At 52.8% G+C, this 12027-nt stretch overlaps 1 protein-coding gene across 1 annotated transcript in view; it reads left to right on the top strand.

Annotated features, from left to right (window-relative positions):
• Positions 1 to 12027, top strand: part of AKT1 (AKT serine/threonine kinase 1) — a 210764-nt gene that overhangs the window by 160887 nt on the left and 37850 nt on the right. Inside the window, exon 10 of the mRNA XM_060263105.1 lies at positions 6935 to 7063. Coding sequence (XP_060119088.1) covers positions 6935 to 7063 — 129 coding nt within the window. The remainder of the gene's footprint in view (positions 1 to 6934; positions 7064 to 12027) is intronic.

The following is a 12027-nucleotide window of genomic DNA, read 5'->3' as shown; positions in this document are numbered from 1 at the left end:
GATTGACCCAGATCTTCTTTGGGGTCTCTGTGCTTCACACTCATGGGATAGAGCGCCTGCGCCGATCCCTGAATCCGTACCTGAAAAGCCCTGGATTTTTCTGCGCTCGGCGCCAATGGGTATACGCAGGCGTCCCAGTACGCATGCTCACCGGCACCAGCGTGGGGATCCCACCAGTTCCTTTCTGACCGCTGCGCGGAGAGGTTTACCTTTCGTGTCCCCAGTCGGTGAGATATCAGTTTTTGCCTTTATTCGTTGTATATAGCCCGTTTGTTGTTTTCTTAGTTAGATAGTTAGTAAAAAAAAAAAAGAAAGAAAGAAAGAAAAAAGTTTTGTGTGTGTGTTTGTTGGACTGCCCTTTGGGGCCTTTCCCCCCCGTTTGTTTTCCCCCAAAAGTTTTTTCCCCTCAGTGGACTCTGAGTGGGTTTTTTGGCGATTGGCGTCTATGGAAAGATGGGGTTTTTTCAAACGCTGCCGCTCTTGTGGGAAGAAGATTGCCCCCCCAGATGGCCATTCTCTGTGTCTTCTCTGCTTGGATGAACCGCACCGCGTGGAGTCCTGCCCACACTGTCTCCGCTTCTCCAAGCAAACGCGGAAGAACCGGGCGGTGCGGCTTTTGGCGGCTTTAACTGAGTCGGCACTCCACCCTCAGAAATCGGCATCGGGCCCATCGGCATCGACCATGGCAGACACCTCGGCCCCAACAGTCACATCGGCCGATGTGACCCCGATCGTGACCGAAATGCCGATCGAGCGAGGCTCCTCCACAAAATGATCCCATGACGGATCAGTGGACACGCCTGCCAAGAAGCATCGGGATGACTCAGGGACCCGAACATCCGCTCCGAAGAAGGCCAAGTCCAAGGAGAAGCGGAAGAGGCCCCGCACTCCATTGCCTTCTCATGGCGTTTCGACACCGATGTCCTCTGCTCCGCCGAGGAAGATCCTGGCGTCCCTGTGCCACAGCCCATCGGCATCGAGAAGCAGTACTCAACAGCCCTGTCTCTCGATGTCTGAGCATGAGATCGACCTCACCCAGTGATCCTCGTCATCCAGGTCGCGGCGTCGCAGTGGGAGCGGTTCGATCTCAGAAGTGGAGGCTTCGGTGCCGATGGACCCGTCTCCCCTGATGGAGCCCAGAGGCAGACGGGAGCTAGAGCCCTCCATGGCACCACGCCGTTTCCCACCGCTACCATCGTGGGAGCAGCATCAGTGGCCGCCCACCTATCCGTATCCCTACCCTCCTTACCAGTGGTATCCACCAAGGGAGTTTGCGGAGTGGGATCAACAGTCAGAGGCATCCTGCATGTCGAGGCTGTCGCACCATTCCCAAAGGCCATCGGTATCGATCCCTCCGGAAAGGCGCACCACCCCAGCGGCTGAGACTCGTCGGCAACCATCGACGTCGATCCGCTCGCCGATTCGAGAATCGACGCCGATCCTCTCTGAGCACTCCGTACACCAGGAGTCTTCTTCATCGGACTCAGAGAGCGGTACCGACGCCCAGGAAGGTGCTTTGGAGCCTTCGCCAGGTTCCCAAACGGCCAAAGATCTTCCTATTTTGCCATTGGAGGATCTGAAGTCCTATGGCGACCTGGTGAAGAGGATGGCAACCTCCCTCTCCCTGCCTGTGACGCAACCACAACCTGTCGTGGATGATAATGTCTTTGACATTATGCAAAGGGACACATCCACAGCAATCGCTTTGCCGGTCACCAAAGTGATTCTGCAGGCAGTCAAGGAGCCCTGGAAGAAACCATCTTCGACTCCGGTGTCATCCAGAAGGCTGGACCACATGTACAGGGTCCAGGAGCCGGGGGCTGAGTTCCTTTTCACCCATCCGAAACCGAACTCAGTGGTCGTCTCGTCTTCCTCCAAGGCACGAAAGGTCCACTCATCCCCACCTGACAAGGAGGGAAAAAAGCTGGACAATATGGGAAGGAAGGTCTACTCCGCAGGGGCCCTAAGAGTAAAGGTATCTAACTATGCGACTTGCATGGCTAAATACCAATACTCCGTATGGGAACAACTCACCCCTCTCTTTTCTTCCCTGAGCGAGGACAAAAAGGCTGCTGCCAGGAAGCTGCAGAAAGAAGGCTTTGCTGCGGCCAAGCAACAATTGGCTGCAGCAAAGCACATGGTGGACGTGTCGGCAAAGGCCATCACATCCGCTGTGTGCATTCGTCGGCACTCCTGGCTAAGGTCAACAGCCCTGCAGCAGGACACTAGGGCTTTTGTTGAGGACTTGCCCTTTGAAGGGGATGGCCTTTTTAGCACTACCACGGACAGTGCACTGCAAGAAATAGGCAAGAGCCTGAAGACCTCCAGGAACCTGGGTGTGCAGGCCACCTCCAGGGCTCCCAAGGCGAAGCAGTGGCACAAACCATGGGCCAAGAAGCCTTACCAAAAGTTCTCGCCCGAACAGCAATGGCGACCTCTCTCCACCCAGCCTGACAGACTATCGTACTCAGGCAACAACAGGAACCGCTATGGCTCTCAGGCCACTGGCAAATCCAAGGGTGCTCGCCCTCAGAAGCAGGGCCTTTGACTTTCCTGTGGCACGCGTCATCGCCCCTACTGGCTCAACAGCTATCCGCCTCCGCCCTTTCCTGCCTGCCTGGGAGTTGATCTCTACAGACAGGTGGGCTTCGTCCAACATACAAGAGGGCTACAAAATAGAGTTTGCTCAGATTCCGAACCAATCCGTGGTGATCACCACTCCCCCGTCCCCATCTCTGCTGGCGGAGGTGAACAACCTCCTACAGAAACAAGCCATAGAGAGAGTTCCAATGGAGGCAAGGATGGGAGGTTTTTACTCTCTCTACTTCCTGGTCCCCAAGAGGGACGGGGGCTTAAGACCAATTATGGATCTCCGGAATCTGAACAAATTTATTCTGTACCAGAAGTTCAGAATGTCCACGCTGCAAACAATCCTGCCCCTCATCAATCAAGGGGACTGGATGGCGACCCTGGACCTCAAGGATGCCTACTTCCATGTTAGCACCCATCCGGCGTTCAGGCGTTTCCTCCAGTTTGCAGTGGGTTCCCAACACTTCCAGTTCAAAGCCCTTCCATTCGGCCTAACCACTGCACCTCGGGTGTTTACGAAGATGATGAGCGTTGTGGCTGCCCATCTCCGTCTCCAGGGAGTTGTCGTTTTTCCATACATTGACTGGCTCCTTGTGGCAAAGTCGAGGGAAAGTTTGTCAACGCACATTGCCATCACTCTACGTCTTCTCGACACCTTGGGGTTGCAGGTCAATTTGGAGAAATCTCACCTTACTCCGTCAAGGACAGTGCAGTTCATAGGGGCTTTGCTGGATACGAACCAGCATCGTGCATACCTGCCTCCGCAGAGAGCAGAGGATATTGTCGGTCTGGTACAACTGCTACAGAGGCGAAAATGGGGCACAGCACAGCAGCTTCAATGGATGCTGAGGCTGATGGCAGCGTTGACAAGCGTACTACTTTTCGCGAAACTGAGGATGAGAGGCCTACAGTTGGGGTTTCTTTGCGAGTTTCGCCCACTCAGAGACTCACCTCGAAAGAGGTTCATCATCCCATCCGGGACTCTCCAGACGCTACAGTGGTGGGGGTCAGAGAACAACAGCTCCCTTCCATCTCCCACCTTCTACTGTGACTATCACCACAGATGCTTCCTTGTGGGGTTGGGGGGCCCACTTGGAAGGCCTGTGTGTGGGGGGCCAGTGGCTGCCAAATCTGACTCAGTTCCATATAAACTATCTAGAACTGCTGGCAGTTCACTTTGCCCTACACTCTTTCCGCTCCTTAGTGGCGGGGAAGACTGTAGCGCTACTTATGGACAATACCACTGCCCTGTGCTACATCAACAGGCAGGGTGGGACAGTGTCTCGTCAGCTCTGCGCATTGGCGATGGATCTCTGGTTGGAGTGTCTCCAATACGACATCTTCGTGAAGGCGGCACACCTTCTGGGGGTCCTCAACATTCAGGCAGACTCCCTCAGCAGGGGTGGGGCTTCCCCGCATGAGTGGGAACTGCAGTGGCGTTTTCTAAAGCCTGTATTCCAGCTTTGGGGGTACCTGCAGCTGGATGTCTTCTCCACGGCCGAGAACAAGAAATGCCCCATGTTCTGTTCCAGAGGGGGAGCGGATCCAGCCTCTCTGGGAGATGGGCTCCTGCTTTCTTGGGAGGGCCGGTTCCTCTACATGTTCCCGCCTCTGCCGTTGTTGACGAAGGTGGTCAACAAAATAGCAAGGGAGAGACCATGCTGCATCCTGGTGACTCCCTGGTGGCCTCGCCAGAACTGGTTCTCGGTCCTGCTCCAACTGTTGAGGGGAGTCTTCTACCAGTTCCCGGCAGAACCGGACCTTCTGTCAGCCCAGGGCGGGCATGTATTCCATCACAACGTGCCCCATCTGAAGCTGACAGCGTGGTTCATCGACCAGTAGGGTTCTCTGACAGGGTCCAGCACGTCCTTATGAACAGCAGAAAACTGTCCACCCGTGCTTCCTATGACAGGAAGTGGCGGAGATTCACTAAGTTCTTAGTTGACCCTTCAGTCTCACCTAGCTGGGTGGGGTTGTCGGCAGTTTTTGATTTTTTGTTATCCCTAGTGGATGTGGGCCTGGTTTTTTCCTCCATCAAGGTGTATTTGGCAGCAATATCTGCTTTCCATGATCAGGTGGAGTGGTACTCTGTTTTCGCACACCCTCAGTCCAAGAAGTTTTTGAAGGGGTTGTTTAGGCTTCATCCCCCATCAAGATCGCCCCCACAGTTGTGGGACTTGACGTTAGTGCTGGACAAACTAACTCGTCGCCCTTTTGAGCCAATGGCCATGTGCTCTTTGCAGCTCCTGTCATGGAAGACTGCATTTTTGGTTGCCATCACATCAGCGCGTCGTGTTGGGGAGCTCACGGCGATGCGTTGTGATTATCCTTATCTTGTTTTTCGAGAGGCTGGGGTTTCCCTGGCTCTGGACATTAGTTTTCTTCCGAAGGTGGTCTCTCAGTTCCACCTCAATTTAGAAGTTTGGTTGCCCACTTTTTACCCTAGCCCTTCCTCGGACGAGGAACGTAGGTTGCATGCTTTGGACATTAAGCGTGCTTTGCTGTTTTATTTGAACCGTTCAAAGAATTTTTGCAAGGACAAGCAGCTTTTTGTTTCGTACGCTACTCCCAAGCTAGGTTCCAGGATTTCGTCTCAGAGGCTCTCAAAATGGCTCACGGAGACGATTAAACTCTGTTATTTGGCAAAGAAGCCGTTACCTGGACCTGTTCGTGGACACTCCACCAGAGCGATGGCCACGTTAGTGGCGTTCCTGAGAGGCATGTCCCTTACTGACGTCCGCAAGGCTGCCACCTGGTCTTCTCCGCATGCCTTCATGAAGGACTACACGCTGGACGTGCATGCTCAGCAGAGGACTCGGTTGGGAACTGCGGTGTTGCAAGCTGTTTCTTCCGGTTGACCGTCTTCCCGCCTCCAGGTATGTCTTGCTTGCTAGTCTCCCATGAGTGTGAAGCACAGAGACCACGAAGAAGATAGACAGGTTGCTTACCTGTAACTGTAGATCTTCGAGTGGTCATCTGTGCATTCACACTTCCCGCCCTCCTTCCCCACTGCTGACGGTCTCCCTCCAGTAGGGCCTTCCAGCGGTCAGGAAGGAACTGGCGGGATCCCCGTGCTGGTGCCGGTGAGCATGCGTACTGGGATGCCTGCGTATGCCCATTGGCGCCGAGCGCGGAAAAATCCCGGGCTTTTCAGGTACCGATTCGGGGATCGGCGCAGGCGCTCTATCCCATGAGTGTGAATGCACAGATGACCACTCGAAGATCTACAGTTACAGGTAAGCAACCTGTCTTTCTGCCCTGTTTAACTTGAGGAGGGGTCTTGGCTCGGTGGATGAGCCTCTGCTTGGCATGCAGAAGGTCCCAAGTCAAATCCCCGAAACTAGAAGCATTCGACTAACTTTGACCAGAACCAGAGCCTTTTTGGGCCTAGCCTAGTGGGATGCTGTCCCAGCTTGAGATCCGGGCCTTGCAAGATCTGTTACCAGGGCCATAGCCATCAGAGGGGGCACAAATGGTGGGGCACCCAATGGGGGAGGGTGCAGCAGAGTCTATAGGGGGCACTGCCCCTGTGCCCCGCCCCTGTTGGCTACAGCCTTGTCCATTACAGTTTCACAGGGCCTGCAAAACAGAGCTGTTCCACTAGGCCTATAAGTAAAGCTTCTGATGGATGAGACTGACAGCTCTATCTGATTGGGCCCTTTGTCACCTCTTTTCCTGCCTCTCTCCAGTTTTGAGAGCCGGTTTGGTGTAGTGATTAAGTGCGCGAACTCTTATCTGGGAGAACCAGGTATGATTCCCCACTCCTCCACTTGCAGCTGCTGCAATGGCCTTGGTCAGCCATAGCTCTTGCAGAACTGTCCTGAAAAGGGCAGCTTATGGGAGAGCTCTCTCAGCCCCATCCACCTCGCAGGGTGTCTGTTGTGGGGGAAGAAGATAAAGGAGATTGTAAGCCGCTCTGAGACTCTGATTCAGAGAAAAGCGCAGGGTATAAATCTACAGTCTTCTTTTTCTTCTTCATGCAACCATATCTTCCCAGATAGGCTTTAATTGTATTGTTTTGTGTCATTTGTTGTTATGACTAGTATTTTAAGAATTGTTTAAATTCATTTACGGTGGTTATTATGAAAATATTGTTACTTGTCCTGCATGGTAGTAGGGGAGGGTGAGTCAGTAAATAATAAATAAATACAAAGAGGTGAAACTACTTGGTTAACATGAAAGGAGACATAACTTCAGCAGCAGGACAGTGGGGAGAAGGGGGGGGCATTCTAAGAAAGCATAGAGAGTGACTGTTTCAAACACACGCTCGAGATTTCTGCGTCGTCCGTCCAGCGATGAGCCGCCTTCTTTAATGCGATTTTAAATTTTTATTTATTTTTTTAAGTTGGAAAACTTGATGCTGGACAAAGACGGGCACATAAAGATAACGGATTTCGGGTTGTGCAAAGAAGGGATCAAGGACGGAGCGACGATGAAGACTTTCTGCGGCACGCCGGAGTATCTCGCGCCGGAGGTACGTTGATTTTCGGTCGCCTTGCGCAGCTGCAGTTGAACTAAACGGAGATTGTGAAATGCTCTGAGACTCTTCGGAGTGGAGGGCAGGATATAAATCCAATATCTTCATCTACCTCACAGGGTGTCTGTTGTGTGTGGGGGGGGGAAGGGAAAGGAGATTGTGAGCCGCTCTGAGACTCTTCGGAGTGGAGGGCGGGATATAAATCCAATATCTTCATCTACCTCACAGGGTGTCTGTTGTGGGGGAGGGGAAGGTAAAGGAGATTGTGAGCCGCTCTGAGACTCTTCGGAGTGGAGGGCGGGATATAAATCCAATCTCTTCATCTACCTCACAGGGTGTCTGTTGTGGGGGAGGGGAAGGTAAAGGAGATTGTGAGCCGCTCTGAGACTCTTTGGAGTGGAGGGTAGGATATAAATCCAATATCTTCATCTACCTCACAGGGTGTCTGTTGTGGGGGAGGGGAAGGTAAAGGAGATTGTGAGCCGCTCTGAGACTCTTTGGAGTGGAGGGTAGGATATAAATCCAATATCTTCATCTACCTCACAGGGTGTCTGTTGTGGGGGAGGGGAAGGTAAAGGAGATTGTGAGGTGCTCTGAGACTCGGGGGGACCCACGGGGGAAAATTTTCGTGCACACGGGGTGATGACATCACCCAGAGGGGACATCATCACATCAGTCACTGAAGTGCTGTTGTTTCTCGGCGCTGAGGGGTGGGGGAATCCTTCCGGCCCTCAGCACCAAGAAACAACAAGCGGTGCTTTCAGGCTTCAGCGTTCTCCGAGCTCGGGGACAGCTCGGTGGCTCAGGGACAGCCCGAGCAAGCAGGGGGGGCGCCTGCCCTGCGCCCCTGTTGGGAGCTGGCACCTAGGCAATTGCCTACTCCCATGTGCCGGCCCTGGCTTTGAGACTCCTTGAGATCGATATATAAAGCGGTGTATAAAAACCAGCTCTTCTTCTTTTTCTCCTTAATAGTTTTCTGAATCTTGTTATGCCGTGTTCCGTCCCTAACTTCTCATTACCCGGCTTGTTGTGTGGTTTTGCAGCGTCTCCAACCAATAGCCCCAAAGGCCTCCGGTGATGGCTTAGCATTCAAACCATCCGGACGGCATGTGAGCCAATGTCCCTGAGTACATGAAGTCACCCAGCCTGGGGAAAGGGGGGGGGGGGTAAGGGAGAGATAGAGAGAAAGAAGTGGGGCTTACCGCCCTGTCATCTGTTTGTAATTGGAGCTGGGCCTGTGAGCCTGTTTGTACAGTTGCCGCATAGTTGTTTTAGGGCCATGCAGGAATTTGGTACATAGACGGCAGCGGCTGCCCAGCACGGCCTTTGATGTGTCGGAGGCATCATCGGTCACCGGGGTGTTTACAGCTGCTGCACCTTCCCTTGTAAATTCCACCCTCGCAGCTGTTTGGGAGCTCTTGGCTCTCTACCTGACAGAGCTGCTTATTTTTAAGTCGAAATGACCTTTTTCTCCTCTGACCTTCTATTCACCCTACCTTGTGCCGTAAATCACGGCTGGATGAGAACCCTTAAATGCCAGTATTGAGGCAGAGAGAGAAAGAGACAGAGATAAAAAGTATTCCTTACTTCTTCTTTTTGCTATTTTTTTTACTGTCAAGACACAGCTGACATAAGGAGAGACTTGCTGGATCAGACCAGTGGTCCATCTAGTCCAGCATGCTGTCTCACACAGCGGACAACCAGTTCCTCTGGAGGGACAACAACGGGGCATTGAGGCCTTCCCCTGATAAGCATTAAGGCCTTCCCCATCAAAAGAGCCCTGCTGGATCAGACCAGTGGTCCATCTAGTCCAGCATCATGCTTCAGTTGTTTGCCCTCCAGTTCCTCTGGAGGGCAAACAACAGGGCACAGAGGCCTTCATAAGAACTTAAAAAGAGCTCTGCTAGATCAGACCAGTGGTCCATCTAGTCCAGCATCCTGTCTCACACAGTGGCCATCCAGTTCATCTGGAGAGCCAACAACAGACATAGAAACCAAGACCTTCATAAGAACATCACAAGAGTCCTGCTGGATCAGACCAGTGGTCCATCTAGTCCAGCATCCTGTCTCACACAGTGGCCATCCAGTTCATCTGGAGGGCCAACAACAGACATAGAAACCAAGACCTTCATAAGAACATCACAAGAGTCCTGCTGGATCAGACCAGTGGTCCATCTAGTCCAGCATCCTGTCTCACACAGTCCCTCTGGAGGGCCAACAACAGGGCAGAGAGGCTGAGGCCTTCATTAGAAGAGCCCTGCTGGATCAGACCAGGGGTCCATCTACTCCACCATCCTGTCTCACACAGTGGCCAACCAGTCCCTCTGGAGGGCCAACAACAGGGCAGAGAGGCCGAGGCCTTCATTAGAAGAGCCCTGCTGGATCAGACCAGGGGTCCATCTACTCCAGCATCCTGTCTCACACAGTGGCCAGCCAGTTCCTCTGGAAGGCCAACAACAGGGCATAGAGGCCGAGGCCTTCATTAGAACATCAGAAAAGCCCTGCTGGATCACACCAGTGGCCCATCTAGTCCAGCATTCTGTCTCACACAGTGGCCCACCAGTTCGTCTGGAGGACCTACAGGGCATAGAGGCTGAGGCCTTTCCCTGATGTTGCCCTCCTGGCTGTGGGATTCAGAGGTTTTGTGCCTCTGAATGTGGAGGTTCCCCTCAGTGACTAGTTACCATCAATAGACTTCTCCTCCATGGCTGGTTACCATCGATACTTATCTTCCATGAACCTGTCCTATGGTGACCCCATAGGATTTTCAAGGCAAGAGACATTCAGAGGTGATTTGCCATTGCCTGCATCCACGTCATGACCCTGATATTCTTGGAGGTCTTCCAGCCGGATAGTAGCCATCACTGACTCTGCTTAGCTTCCGATTTCTGACACGATCAAGCTAGCCTGCGTTATCCAGGTCAGGCTTTCTTATGCCTGATTCTGATGTGTTCGTATCAGCATTTTTGATACGAAGCACCCTTTCTTGTTGGTGTAGAGTCCAGTCACGCCTTAGACACCAACAAGATCTTTTTTGGGGCAGGGGAGGGGTAAGTGGGTTCTAGATCAAATTGAGCCTGAACTCTTCCCTAAAAGCTGAAACGTCTAAACTGAGGCTATTGTGCATTACAAGAAGACAAGAGTCACTGGAAAAGGCAATAATGCTAGGAAAAGTAGAAGGCATCTGGAAAAGAGGAAAATCCAACAGGAGATGAATTGATCTTATAAAGCAGTGGTGGCCAAACTGTGGCTCTTTCACACAAACTGTGTGGCTCTTGAAGCCTCCACCACCCCATCGGCTGCTTTGGAGAAGGCGTTGCTCTCTTGAAATCCAGTGGCTTGGAGAATGCCTTTAAAGTTGCTTTCTTTCACCCTTCCCTTCCCCATCTATTTCCTTCCTTCCTTCCGTCCTCAAACATCTGACGTTTATGTGGCTTAAGCAAGTTTGGCCACCGCTGCTATAAAGAAAGCCACATCCCACAGTTTGCAAGACCTAAGCAAGGCAGTTAATGACAGGATGTTTTGGAGGACATTGGTTCATCGGGTCACCATAAGTCGGATGTGATTTGATGGCGCAACGCACTCAGAGCTTTCAAGAGTCCTCTCTCTGTTGGATACTTGACAAAGGGAGCTTTGACTTTAAAAAGCTTATGCCCCAAAATCTTGTTGGACTCTTAAAGTGCTACTGGAACAGAAACGCAGGGCTTTTTTTTGTGTGTAGCAGGAACTCCTGTGCATATTAGGCCACACACCCCGATGTAGCCAGTCCTCCAAGAGCTTACAGTAGACCCTCTCAGTACAGGGGCTGACATCTGGCCCCTGTGGAAGGGGAACGGAAGACATACGACGCTTTGTGTGAGGCTAAGCAGGTCTTGGACTGGTTAGCCTTTAGATTACCGTATTTTTCGCATCATAAGGCGCTCCAGACGATAGGACACACCTTCCTCCTGGGGGGCGATCCGCTGCCTCCGATCCCGGCACTTTCCCCACGCCTGCCTGCCTGGCTCCAGCTCTGACGCTTACAGCAAGCGCCAGGATCACTCCCTCTGCCCTCTGATCCCGGCGCTTGCTGTAAGCATCAGAGCTGAAGCCAGGCAGGCAGGCAGGGAGGAAGCACGCTGCCCTCTCCACAGCTGGCACTCGCAAAGCACTGAGTTTGCAGAGGGGGTGGGTGCTTCCTCCGTGCCTGCCTGCCTGGCTTCAGCTCTGATGCTTATAGCAAGCGCCGGGATCGGAGGGCAGAGGGAGTGATCCTGGCGCTTGCTGTAAGCATCAGAGCTGGAGCCAGGCAGGCAGGCACGGAGGAAGCGCCGGGATCGGAGGCAGCAGATCCCCCCCCCCCCCCGGAAGGAAGGTACCAGTACCTTCGCTCCATAAGACGCACACCCTTTCCCCCCCACTTTTTTTTGGAGGGAGAAGTGCATCTTATGGTGCGAAAAATATGGTAACTGTATGCAGACTCCCCTGAAACTGAGTGTTAAGGAAACAGCAAAAAAGCAGGAGGGGGCTGCTGTCTCCTTCACCGATTCCCCACTAGCCTTATGTCGCTCTCACGCTTCTCTTCTCTGCGGGGCTTCCGTTGGATTTCACACTATCTGCCCTGGGGTTGCAGCTCACTTCTCCTTTCTCGCATGGCAAACAGAAACCAGTTTTAGAGAATCTTGTGAAATCCAACAGAGGCCCCGCGGGGAAAAGGAGTGAGAGAGTGGCATAAGGCTAGCGGGGAATAGTTCCTCCTCTGGTTGCAGGCCTCTCGGAAGCTTCTGTTTGGATTCTGTGGAAAGCAGGATGTGAAATTTAGGTAGGGTCCAGAGCTGATCCAATGAGGCTGTTTAAGGGAGGGACAGTGGCTCAGTGGTAGAGCATCTGCTTGGTAAGCAGAAGGTCCCAGGTTCAATCCCTGGCATCTCCAAAAAAGGGTCCAGGCAAATAGGCATGAAAAATCTCAGCTTGGGACCCTA

The sequence above is a fragment of the Heteronotia binoei genome, chromosome 21 (genome assembly GCF_032191835.1).
Source record: "Heteronotia binoei isolate CCM8104 ecotype False Entrance Well chromosome 21, APGP_CSIRO_Hbin_v1, whole genome shotgun sequence".
NCBI classification, from domain to species: Eukaryota; Metazoa; Chordata; class Lepidosauria; order Squamata; family Gekkonidae; genus Heteronotia; species Heteronotia binoei.
The sequence above is the reverse complement of the archived record's forward strand: the minus strand, read 5'-3'. Positions and strand labels throughout refer to the sequence as shown.